Genomic DNA, 12,211 nt, shown 5'->3' on the forward strand with positions numbered 1-12,211 from the left:
GCGTGTTATGCACGATTGGGCGGCACGATCCCGCGTGCATGATTCCCCCCCATCTCCACACACCCACCCGACCTTCCATCAACCTTGCTGTCATTTCATCTCTTGAAACCGCGGTGCATAATGCGACCTCAGCTTAGTTGTATAGTTTGAGACTGCTTTGCTGCACTGTCTCGCCCTTGCTTCTCTCCCTTTCTCTGTATTGTCGAGACGCACAATTCTGTTACTGCAATAATACAATTCTTATTAAGAATGGCCATGGAGTTCAAGCTGCGAGGCGAGCTGCGAGGACACGACGAAGACGTAAGGCCTCCCGCAATAAGTAGCTCGCAAGCGCAAATGGCAACGAACCTAGCATTGATGAATCTGCTGCATGTGCAAGCTGTATATATGGACTTGCTGCCTACGCTTGAGTCCGATTCCACACGCGGGATCTGCGCTGGGGTTTTGGCACACGCGCACTGCAGCTAAAAGACGGTGAACTCTTTGGATATGACAATGTGGCTGTCACATATGTTCGGCACTGAAGCGCTTGACGCACGCGCGTGTTCAGGTGCGCGGTGTGGTGGTCTGCCCGCTGGGCGTGCTCACGGGCAGTCGCGACAAGACCGTGAAGGTGTGGGCCCCCGACGAAGCCACCGGAAGCTACAGCTTGGTTCAGACGCTGGTAGGGCATACCGACTTCGTGGTGGCCGTGCTGTATGTGCCGCCGGGCGCAAACGATGACTATCCCGCCGGTGCCATCGTGTCAGGTAGGCAGGCGCGCTTGCGTCAGAGATTGGTAGTGCCTGGCGGTTGCACAGGACGTGCGTGCTGTAGCACGCCGAAGCCCGCGTGGCAACTCTAGACAGCTGCCGATGCACTTGCCTTGAAAGCCATGGGGCGCGATGCGGTGGGGTCACCTGGGGCGTGGTGCAGTGGGGGCACTCTGCTGAACTGTTCGCCGTGCGGGACCCTCTTGTGTTGCCGCATTCATGTGGGCATCCTACAGGCTCCCGCGATAAGACGGTGCGGGTGTGGGACCCGCAGACGGCGGCGTGCGTGGCGGTGCTGAGCGGCCACGAATACCAGGTGGGGATGGTGGCAGCGGTGCGTTTGTTGCAGGTGCGGTATGCATGTTCCGCTGCCACCGTGGCCGGGAGCCACAGGGCACGCTCCTATATGCAGCCTGTCATGGTTTTCGTAATCCCCTTGCCGCCCCCGCGCTGTCGTGACCGACGTGCCGGTGCTCCGGCGCCTGCTGCTGCTGCTGCTGCTGCTGCGCTCGCCGCTGCTGTGGCCCTCATGCAGGTGACGGCTCTGGGGCTGCTGCCAAAAGCGGATGGCCAGGCGGGCGGCCTGGTGTCGGCCTCACTGGACAAGTGCGTGCAAAGGGGCTGGCGTGGCGGGCGTGACGTGTGGAGTGACTGGACCGGCCTGGGAAGCGGGGCGATGCTGCCTGGCGGGATGGCGGCGATAGGGAGCAGGCGCAGGCACAGCGGCGGCGCGCAGTTGAGCCTCCATGGCCTCGGTTGCGGCCGGGGCTAGGTCAGGTAGCAGGAGTTGCAATGACGGGTCGGAGTTGGATCTGAAACTGCACCCGCCCCTGGGTTCTGCTCTGCTGCAGGACGGTGCGTGTATGGCGCGACGGCAAGTGCGCCGCCACGTTGACAGGCCACGAGGGCCCCGTGCTGTGCCTGCTGGTGCTGCCGGGCGGCGAGATACTGAGCGGCAGCGGCGACACCACAGTGAAGATGTGGGCGCCGGGCGGCGGGCCCTGCATCCACACCATCAAAGCACACACCGACACAGTCAGGTGCGGCTCAGGGGCAGGGCTACAGGCGCTTTGGTCTCGCGTTTCTTGGGCAACTCTCCAGCTCCAGGGGTGGGCTTGCCCGTGGCTAGCTTCAGCCTCAGATACCTGGCTTCCTTCCCGGTGCGGCGGTGCCCCGCCTGCACATGACTCTTCATCGCCGTGTGTGGTGTTTGGTATGTGGTGCAGAGGCATGTGCCTGGTGCCTGGCCTGGGCTTCGCAACCGCTTCACACGACATGTCCATTAAGGTGCGGCGGGCGGCTCTGGCGGGCGGGAGGGCACAGCAGTGGCAGGTTGAGGCGTAGGGGCGTCAGGCAAGGGTGAGAGCCAGCGACAGGCCCTTGGGCGGCGTGGCCTGAAGGAGCTGAGCGCGGGGCGGGGTGATGCCCGAGGACGGCGGCTCCACTGGAGGTGGTGTGGCAGTGGCCTGATGTCAACCTATTGTGCGGGTGCCGCCAGCAGCTGCGGTCGTTACGTCCTTCACATTGCAGACGTGTGTGGCGCGCATGCGGCGTACCGCAGGTGTGGGACTCCACGGGCGGGGTGCTGGCGGAGCTGGTCGGGCACACCGCCATTGTGTACTGTGTGGCGGCGGTGGACGCGCCGGCGGTGGCGGGTGAGAGCTCGAGTATGGTTAGGGTCCCAGGGATTCAGCGGGAGAGAGGGGGCTGGTTGAGATTCCTCGCGCGGGTTGGTGTGTCAAGGGGCTGCGGCCGCGACCGCTGCCGGGAGGTCGCGGCCGAGAGCATGGCCGGTGGTCAGGTCGTGGGCGCCATACCGTGTTCTGCCACGCCCTCACCGTCTTGGTCCCTCTCGGTCATCTTGCGGTCTCCGCCCTCTCTCCCACCCAACACCAGGTGGCGGTGTGCTGCTGGCCTCGGGCAGTGAGGACAACACCGTCAAGCTGTGGCGCCCCAACGGCGACTGCCTGCAGGTGGGCGGGCGGGCAGGCGGTCGGGCGGTCGGGCAGGCGGCCCTGTCAGGGCAACAACACTTCCATTCCACTTCACCCCATCTCCAAACCTCCACCAAATCGTTTATTCCTGACTTGCGACACAGACCATCGAGCACCCCGGCTGCATCTGGGCGCTCGACTTCGCAGCCGACACCGGCGACATGCTTAGCGGCTGCAGCGACGCAGTGACGCGCGTGTGGGCGGCGGACCCCGCCCGCGCCGGCCCAGCAGAGCTAGCAGACGTCCTCGCGGCAACACTGGCCGCTCGCAAGGCGGAGAAGGAGGCGGCGGCGGCGCAGGGCGGCAGCGAGGGGGCGGCGGGCGGCGGTGGCGGCGGCGGGCTGCCGCCGGGGCTCAAGGTTGAGGAGGAGTTTGCGCTGAGTCAGCCTGGAGCCAAGGACGGCGAGAACAAATTCATTCGCAACAGCGCCACGGGTGTGTGTGGGTGGGGCTGCAAAGATAGGGGGGGTGGAGGCCACGTGCTGGCTAACTCGCGCGAGGTCAAGGTTGGCCGGGGGCGTAAGTGTTTGGGGCCCTGACTTCCCCGGCTCAGGCACAGGCTCAGGCTATGCCTAGGTAGGCTGCGGGCCGCGGCGCCGGGCGGTCATGCGTGCAACCCCCTTTTATTCCCCATACACGTATGACTATACCGCCCGTATTTTCCTTTCCTTAGGGCTGTGTAACGCACGTTTTCCCTGCCCAGTTCCACTCCAACGTGCACACAATGCTTGCCACTCGTCGACCCGCCCGCAGGCGAGGTGGCTGCATACTCGTGGGACGCCAAGGCATTCCAGTGGGAGAAGATTGGCGTGGTGGTGGAGGGGCCGGCCGGGGTGAGGCAGGGCAAGGGCTGGGGGCAGGGTTGCTGCAGCTGCGCGGCAGGCGCCGTGTGGCCCATCGTCTGTGGCTACCGTGTGTATCGTGTGTTGGCAATGCAAGTATCCGGGGTGCTGTGACTGTTGATATGCCCCACTTGCGTCAGCCGGTACGGAGGGGTTGAGTGCTGCCGCAGTGGCCCGGCATTGCTGCGCGGCAGGCGTGTGCCCGGCACGCAGGCGGTTCACTCATTGGCCCTCGTGCTCGCAGGGGGCCGGCGGCGCACCCGGCGCTCGCCCCAAGAAGGTGCGTGTGAATCCGAACGCTGAAGAGGGCACGCCAGCGCCTAGCTCACGGAAATTCCCTAGTTTGACTCTGTGTGCATGTATTCCCACCTAAGCTCAGTATGATTCAACTAAGCCCGGCTGATATCGTACTCTGGCTGTATGTTGATGCGTGCTTTTCCCACCCGCGTGCAGTTCCACGCTGGCAAGGAGTGGGACTACGTGTTTGACGTCGATGTGGGTCGGAGGGCGCCGGGGGGCTGAAGGCTTGGAGGTTCATGGTAGTGGAAGCAGGCCGGGACCTTGGGGCTCGCGGGATCGTGCGTGAGACTTCGGTGAAATAACTTTTGTCGCCGGGCCTGGGCGGGTGCCTGTCTCCCCCTTTGCCCTACTCTCCACAACACGCTCGCCCCTACCTCGCTACGGCATGCTCGTCAACGTTCCACTCCCCTGCGCGCCTCCCTGCATGTCCACCGTCCTTCCACCCGTTCCTGCAGATCGCCGAGGGCATGCCGCCTCGCAAGCTGGCCATGAACGAGGGCGACAACGAGTACCTGGTGGCGAGCCGGTTCATTGAGGAAAACGAGCTGCCGCCCTACTTCGCAGAGCAGGTGCGGCGGATTTGGTGGCCCATGTGGCTGTCAGATTATGGTAACAGTTGTTCAGTGTGTATGTGTGCTGTAACGTTGTGTACGGTTGCGCTTTGTGCGGCTTGTCATTGTGTGCTGGCGCGCAACCGCAGCTGCCCGTAACATTAGGTCGGCCTGGCCGCGGCCGCACACGGTGCGTGCTTGCGGTCCGGTCCGGTCCGGTCTGGTCCGTGCGGCCCGGTTCTGACCCTCCTCCTGCCTCTGCCGCGCCACGCCAACCCCAACACAGATTGTGCAGTTCATCGTTCAAAACACGGGCGGCACCAAGAAGACCGCAGCGACCGGCGCCGGGCCCATGGACGTCACGGGCGGCTTCTGCGACCCCTTCACCGGCGGCGCCGGAGGCGGCTCGCGGCCGCAGCCGCAGCGGCCTGGCTTCCAACTCGGCGGCGCCGCAGGCGCGGGCCCCATGGACGTAACCGGCGGTGGCGTGGACCCGTTTACAGGGGGCGGGGGCGCGAGGAGCGGCGCGCTGCCGGCGCACTCACTGACGCACGTGCCCTGCCACACCTACCTCACATTTGACAACGTGCCCAACCTAGAGGTGGGAATGGGGCGGCGAGCAAGGTCGGGGGAATGGATGTAGGTTGTTTTGGATGTATCCGAGAAAGGACGGGTGCGAGGGCGCTGCTGTTTGTATGTCCGGCGGTGTTCAGCGTATGTTATACGTGTCACTTCCTTCAACCCCGGCGTGTCAAGATCCTAACAAGCGCTACAAGCATTTGCAATAACAAATGCGAACGACCGTACTACGCACGCGCCCTATCCTTTTGGCGCAGGCTCTGGGCCGCAAGATTCGGGAGTTCAATGGCGCACTAGCGGCGCCACAGCAGCTCACAGAGCCGGAGCTGGCGCCAGGGGGTGAGAGAGCGAGCGAGCGTGCGGGCGCAGATCGAGAAGCAGTGGTGGGGCAGTATGTACACTTGGGTCTGTAGTGAGCCGGTCAAGGTCAGGGTCCGTGCCTGTTTCCAGGTGCTCGTGGCGACCTGCCCACCCACCCACCCACCGCTGTTTTGCGATCCTCCCGCTCCTCTCCCCTGTTGCTAGGTGCGCTGGAGGCACTCCTAGCCAAGCTGCCCAAGGTTGCCTCCGCCGCCACATCGCCCGCCGCCGCCGCCGCCGCGGCCCAGCCCGGTGTCATCGCCGCCGCCGACGTGGCACTGCTGCGGCGGCTGCTGGCCTGGCCCGCCGACAAGCTCTTCCCGGCACTCGACGTGGCGCGGCTGGCGGCGCTGGACGGCGGCGCCGGCGGCGGCGCGGAGCTGCTGGCGGCGCCAGAGGTGGCGGGCGGCCTGGCGGACGCACAACCCACGCCAGGTGGGGGTGAGGTGTGGGCGGCCTGCAATGAGGGTGTAGAGTAGGCGCGGGCTGGGTTGTAAAGAGGTTGCTGCACAGCGCCGTTCAGCAAGCATAGGGAGAGCGCTGACATCGCAACCATCATGTGTGCCGACGTGCCGCAGGCACGCTGGCGGGCGCGCTCGCCTCCGCCGCTGCCTCCTCGCTCGCGGCCAACCACCAGCTGGCGTTACGACTGGCGGCGAATGCGGTGGCGGCGCCGGGCGGCGGCGCGCGGCTGCGGAGTTGGGCGCTGGCCGGCTCGTCGCCGCTGCTTGACCGCCTCGCGCCCTTGGCGGCTGGCAGTACGGCAAACAAGGTGCGCCCGGCACGCGGTGACGCGCCACGTGACTTATTTTGGCAACCCGTTGACCCAGCGCCTTGCTCGCGGTTGCGGCCGCCGCTTGTGTATGGGGGTTTGTTTGCACGGGCGACGGCAGGGACACACCTTCCCATAACCTTCCATTCCATGCCCACCACCACGCCCACCATCCCGCCTGCTACCGTCCCCTCCCACACACACACACACACACAGGCTGTGCGGCTGAGCGCCGCCACCTACCTCGGCAACCTGGCGGCGGCGGTGGGGCTGGGGCACGCACAGGACCCGGACCTGCCGCTGCAGGTGCGTCACACGTCGCGGGGGGAGCGGGTCTCACTAGCAACAAACAAAACATGGAAGCCCTGGACTGCACTGTGACTTGCTAGAATCCGTACCTTATGTTTGCACGTGGGGTATTCATCCATGCAAGGCGGAGCGGGGGGACAGGGCGGCCATCCACGCGAGGTGGACGGGGCGTGAGTGTTGTGGACCGCTTTGGACCGTGACGGTTGCGTTCTTCCTTCGGCGCAAGTAGTGGTGATGGTGGTGGTTGCCTGTCGTCAGCCTGTCGCTGCACCACCGCCGTGATGACCTGGCCCCTTGCCCCGCCATTCGCCTCCGCCGTTATTGCCTCACGGGTCATGCATCGGGAGCTCCGCCGCACCGCACCTACTGCCCACCTCCACCGGCGCCCTTCCACACCCCCTCCTGTTCCTTCCTGGGCATAATCTCACGACACCCATGTCCCCTGCTTGGGGTACACAACTTATTGTGATCTACTCACTCCGTCCTCCATGAACGGCTACACCCTCATGTCAAAGCATATGCCCCGCTCTCCTCCTCGCGCTTATGCATTGGGTTCGGGTTCGTTTGGGCTGGTATCTACAACCTCCCTCCCTCCCTCCACCCGCCCCCCCTCATGTTCCGCAAGATGGTCTACCGTCTACCACTTCCTTAACTAATCATGAATGTAACCCCCCGCCCCCCCCCTGCGGCTGCTGCAGGCGCTGTCGGCCTGCCTGGAGCTGCTGTCGGCGGTGCCCAGTCCGCTGGACGAGCCCGACACCGCCTTCCGGGGCCTGGTGGCGGCGGGCACACTGCTGGTGACGGGCGGAAGGGAGCTGTGCCAGGTGGGTGGGGGCGCAGGGGGAAGGCAAGGCGGCGAACGGGCGGGCAGAGGGCACGGAGCATGCGGGCGGGGTGTGAGGCGGAGGGAGGGAGGGAGACGCGGTCTGGGTGCACACCTCGCGAGGGGTGGCTTGGCTGCGGGCAGAGCCACCATGGCACAGCACGCCACGCCACGCGGGCTCCGCTGCGCCCCACTCGCCTCGACGTTTGTGCTACCCGCTGTGGCTGTCGTTCCACTTCTCTTCCTTGCAACCCCATGTGCAACTGCGCAACCCCGTATGCAACCACACAGATCGCCAAGGATCTGGACATCATCGACCGCATCCACGCAATCATGACGGCGGCGCGTGGCGGCGGCGTGGCGGAGCAGAAGCTGCTGCAGGCGGGCATTGACGTGTCCGCGGTCATCGCGCGCAGTACCGGCGTCAAGGTGGAGGACAAGTAGAAGCAGCAGAGGCAGAGGCGGGGGGGGGGAACAGGCGGCCGGCAGGTGGTAGTTGCAGTCGGGGCGTGGGCACGAGTGTGGGCAGCTGGGGGCGGCAGTGCACACGGGGCGTGTGTGATAAGGTGTCCAGCATGGGCGCTGGTGTGAGACTTCTGTGGTTGGGCGGCTGCAGGTTGGGTGGGCGTGCCGCGAGGGCAGGTGATGACGATGGTCCCTGCACTGGCGCCAGGGCAAAACGCCTGTTGATGTTTCCCAATGTCCAGTGCCGCACGGGGTGACTGACGAGTTGTGACGCGCTCTGTCGAGCTGCACGTGTGGGGTAGTTTCACCTGCGGCTCCATTTTTTTGCGTAGTGTGGCGTCAAGTTGAGTACCGCACTGTCGGGGTGTGCGGTGAGTCGATGACCGGCGGCGCGTGGCAGCGCCGTGGCCGCTGGACCGAGCTGACACCTGGCTGGTGGTGCCTGTACAGACAGACCTAGGCTATATCCGGGACGTATGGCTACACGATGCCTTCGGCTTTCAGCCTGAACGGCGTGATGCAGTGTGGGCTTAACACACTTGGCCAGTTGGCCCTGCAGGCTGCAGGGACAAGATAGTGGTTTTCCTCCCAAAGGAGAAGTGGGCTGCCGCCCACGCCACGTCTCCCGTCACAGGCCGCAAGCGTCTACCTCATCTCCCGGACATAGCCGGGGTCAGTTTGGACACGCAGCACCGCCCGCCATGTGTCTAGCCACATCCCGCTGTCAAGCACAAGCACAGCAGGCAACAAACCAAGCAGCAATACGCCCTACCACACACCTTGCCACGCAATGCTCGCCAGTCAAGACCGCAAACCGAACACCGGCTGGTCTCAACCTGCGCGCCGGAGCCGCTTCTCGGGCCGCGGTCTCCTCCACGTGGCCTTGCTCACCCCCTCTGCTACTAAATACTCACATGTGGCACTTGCGGTTTGCGCCAGTATTGAGTTTGATGCCGCACGCACGCCACGGATGGCCAGCAAGCGGACGACGCTGTACGGGGAAAACCAGCTCCCTTGTCTTGCCGAATGCCTGTCCAACATGCCGTCACGCTATCCGACATCCATCTTCCTCCTCCAGTACCGCCTTCCAATCCTGCCTTACCCGCAAGCAACGAGCTCCGCCTGCCCTTCCATTTCCACTGTCCGCACATGAATTGACGCGCTTAAGCCGCGTCGCCAAGAGTTATATAATGACCGCCGCACAACGCTACTACCCAGATACGAGATATCCCAAAACCGCCGCCGCGTTCCAGCACGCCGTTAACACGCACCAACACACCCACCAACATGCTCGACCACAAAGACCTCAGCTACCCATACCCACGCGCTCTGCTCGTTCACCACGGCCATCCTTACACCTGCCAATGCATTGATTCAAACCCCCAACCACACCTACACAATGGAGATATAGCTTTCGGCAAGGCTTCTGTGCGTCGGCGCCTCTGGCGGCATCACAGCTTCAGCGTTTATGGGCAGATTGAGTTCACTCTCGGTGACAAGTGTTATGATAGCTACACACACGTAATACTCTGCAATACACCACGAATGCGAAGCTAATCTGGAAACAACTTATTTGTCCACAGCTCCCCAGCCTGGGGGCCACTCAGTACACCACTTCACTGTTCATTATAGCAAATCAAGCCGCTTGCGCCGCGCCACTAGCGCCACACCCTTATCACAAAACGTCGCAATTATTTTGATCAACATGCCGCCACAACCGCTACCGCTGCACGACAGCAACGCTTACTGCCGCCTGCCCGCGGGTCCCGTCCTTGTTCCGCGAATGCCTCTGTTGCTGCCACTGCTGCTCCGCCCTCACTTGCCGGCGGTGCTGCCCTCTCGTACAGCATTCCGGGGCTAGCCGCTTCCGAGTCTGGTGCTGGTGCCCCTGCTTGCGCAGCTGCGCCCGCTGCGGCTCGCCCCACACCCGCGTCCTGGCAGGACTGCGCCTCGTCGCGCCCTGGCCCACAGCCGGCTGACTGGCCGTCAACATCTCCCACAACCAGCCCGCATGTCAGTCGCCGCACCAGCGCCAGCAGCCCTCGGCTCTTTTCGCGGCTCCCAACGGCACCAGCGCCAGCACGGGCGTTGCCTGGCTTGCGTTGCGGCCGCCATTGTGGCGGCGCCGCTTCCTATCGGACCCGGGACCCGCCGCCGCGCCCTGGCTCCGCCTGGCCCTGCTGCTGCTGATCCGCATGCAGCGCCGCCGCCAGTTCTTCATAAACGGCCTGGTAACAGAAGGCGAACTGCTCAAACGTCTGCACCATGCCGCACCGCTGCCGGCGCAGCGAGTGCACCAGCTCCGGCAAGTCCAGCGCGGCCTGCACCGCCGCCGGCGACACGGAGCCCGGCGCCGCCGCCGCAGCGGCTGACAGCGCCTGCAGCCGCCGCCGGATGACGTCAATTGCAACGAAGGTGCCGGTGCGGCCGATGCCGGCGCTGCAGTGCACCACCACGCCCCGGCCCGCCTCGCGGACGGGGCCCAACAGGTCACAAAGCGAGCGGATGGCGCCCGAGTCTGCCGGTGTGCCGTGGTCCGGCCAGGCGTTATAGCGCAGGTGCAACACCTGTACCTCACGAGGCGGCTGTGCTGCTGCCGGTGCCGCGTGTGGCTGCGCTGGAGATAGCAGCACCGCCAGCTGCGTCTGTGTGAGGTCGCCGCCCAGCAGCGCGCGGGAGTTCAACGTCACCACCTCGTCCACGTCTGCCTCCGCCGTGGCGCCACCCGCACCCGCCCCTGCAACCGGCACAGCCACAGCCGTCCCGCCGCCCTGCGCTGACCCATGTTGCTGTTGCTGTTGCTGCTGGCCGCTGGCGGCTTGCCGCAGCGGCAGGCGGGTGCCGGCCTGCTGCGGGTAGTAGGCGGCGCACTTGGACACGCCCCGCTCCACCGTGTTTGTGAGCATCACCACCGCGCCCACGTCCTCGCTCGCCACCATCCGCCAGAAGTCCGGCACAGTGCTTGCGAGCGGCCCCTGCATGGCGCCATGGCATGAAAGCATGCGTTTCGAGTTGTGGCAGAGGGACACAAGAAGATGCAGAGAGCGGGCAGGCGAGAGGCCTGCGCCGCACACGCCTTCCCTTTGACGGCTTTATCCCCTAGCACCTGTGACGCGATGTAGCGGAGCGAGAAGCCGCACTGCTCGTCATCGTGGACCACGTGACTGGCATTAATGTAGTCGGGTGTGGGGGCCGCTGCAGCCGTGCTGGATCCCATGCCGAACGCCGCGTAGTTTATGTGTCCGCTGTTGCCGCCGCTGCTGCTGCCGCTGCTGCTACACCCGTTGGAGGCGCGGGAGGCAGAAGGCAGGCCGCTACGGCCCGTGCGCAGCAAGACGCGGTTGTGATCGTATGGTAGGACGTTCACGTACCTGCTTACCAGGGTTGCACCGGGAGTGAGAAGGGATGAGTAATAGGGTGCGCTTGTGTGGCTGCACAGTTTACGCAGCTAACCTTATGAGCTTCGATGGTTCCAGCACACACGTACCGGTTCTTGGGCGCGTTGCCGGGCGCCTGCGCGATGTGGCATGACGCCCGAATGTTGTGGTCGCGCCCCAGCACAGATCGGTACTCGTCTTGAATCTGTCTCGCATCCATCAGACGCGCCTGCAGAATGCCTAGCGCTATCCGCCGCACGTCTGCATGCACGAAGCGGCGTCCCCGAACTTAGCGTGCGGACTACCTTTGTCAGAATGGTTCTATCCATTGAAGCAAGCGCACGCAGCTCGACACGTTTCAGCTGCAGCAGGCCCCTAGTCAGTTTCTGCAATCGTTGCACTCCCTGCCTGGCCCCACTCTTGGCGTCATGACAGCGTTGCAACTTCCCACTTACCTTGAGCCGATTCAGCCATGGTGGCAATCCGTGGCGCCACCGCTGGGAGTGTGTGCAACAATGGATCGAGTTCTTGAGTATAAAATGGAGCGTTTGGAGCAAGAACACTTCAAATGTCACACAGTGTGCTAGGTCAATACAGTTGGCAGCGTTTATGACAGCAAGGGGAGCAAGTATGACGCAGCACGAACCGTGGGCGATCGGGGGCCTGAGCCGGCCCAGGGACGCCCAGGGACACCCCCTGGCCAGGCCAAGTCTGCAGAGTCGCCCAGTCACAATGTGACCAATGTTTAGGCACCGCATTCACGCAGCCTGCTGGTTGTGACTACCGAACGCGATGCTCAGGAACAATAAAGGGACAGTGTGTTGCACAGTGTTGCACCGCACCAATCACCGCACCCATGCAAGGAGGGACCATCTAGGGCCCAGAGGGAAACCGCCCTCCCCCTGGTAGGCGGCGCAGGGCCTGGCGGGGGCGACGGCGGCGGCGGGGATCCTGGCGGCGGCATTGCAGCAGTGGCAGGGGCGGTGCAGGGCCTGGCAACGATAGCGGCGGTGCAGGGCTTGGGCCCGGAAGTTGCGGCGTGCATGTGCGTAGCAGAGGGGGCGAGCAAGGGCTGCAAGGCCACGTG

At 64.5% G+C, this 12,211-nt stretch overlaps 2 protein-coding genes across 2 annotated transcripts; one reads left to right on the forward strand and one right to left on the reverse strand.

Moving 5' to 3' along the window:
- Positions 1-126: 126 nt before the first annotated feature.
- CHLRE_09g389912v5 (uncharacterized protein) lies at positions 127-8,358 on the forward strand. The gene is made up of 20 exons (XM_043065525.1): positions 127-300; positions 551-749; positions 989-1,068; positions 1,288-1,358; positions 1,604-1,792; positions 1,979-2,039; positions 2,314-2,407; positions 2,649-2,725; positions 2,851-3,181; positions 3,500-3,579; positions 3,833-3,868; positions 4,042-4,083; positions 4,344-4,457; positions 4,726-5,040; positions 5,276-5,357; positions 5,544-5,813; positions 5,957-6,150; positions 6,367-6,456; positions 7,158-7,283; positions 7,574-8,358. The coding sequence occupies exons 1-20, from the start codon at positions 250-252 to the stop codon at positions 7,724-7,726; spliced, it is 2,655 nt and encodes an 884-aa protein (XP_042921124.1). The 5' UTR covers positions 127-249; the 3' UTR covers positions 7,727-8,358.
- A 2-nt stretch (positions 8,359-8,360) lies between these two features.
- Positions 8,361-11,906, reverse strand: CHLRE_09g389949v5 (uncharacterized protein). Its single transcript, XM_001695009.2, has 4 exons — positions 11,580-11,906; positions 11,235-11,385; positions 10,854-11,118; positions 8,361-10,722 (listed from the first exon to the last, which is right to left on the reverse strand). Exons 1-4 carry the CDS (start codon positions 11,596-11,598, stop codon positions 9,880-9,882), a joined length of 1,278 nt encoding a protein of 425 aa, XP_001695061.2. The 5' UTR covers positions 11,599-11,906; the 3' UTR covers positions 8,361-9,879.
- Between the last annotated feature and the right edge of the window lie 305 nt (positions 11,907-12,211).

This window comes from Chlamydomonas reinhardtii, chromosome 9 (assembly GCF_000002595.2).
Source record: "Chlamydomonas reinhardtii strain CC-503 cw92 mt+ chromosome 9, whole genome shotgun sequence".
NCBI lineage: Eukaryota > Viridiplantae > Chlorophyta > Chlorophyceae > Chlamydomonadales > Chlamydomonadaceae > Chlamydomonas > Chlamydomonas reinhardtii.

Coding starts and splice junctions, on each gene's coding strand:
- CHLRE_09g389912v5 (XM_043065525.1), top strand. CDS start 250: ATGGCCATGGAGTTCAAGCTGCGAGGCGAGCTGCGAGGACACGACGAA. Junction 750..988: donor CGCCGGTGCCATCGTGTCAG/GTAGGCAGGCGC, acceptor GGCATCCTACAG/GCTCCCGCGATAAGACGGTG. Junction 4,084..4,343: donor ACTACGTGTTTGACGTCGAT/GTGGGTCGGAGG, acceptor CCGTTCCTGCAG/ATCGCCGAGGGCATGCCGCC.
- CHLRE_09g389949v5 (XM_001695009.2), bottom strand. Junction 11,119..11,234: donor GGCAACGCGCCCAAGAACCG/GTACGTGTGTGC, acceptor CCTGGTAAGCAG/GTACGTGAACGTCCTACCAT. Junction 10,723..10,853: donor TCCGCTACATCGCGTCACAG/GTGCTAGGGGAT, acceptor GGCGCCATGCAG/GGGCCGCTCGCAAGCACTGT.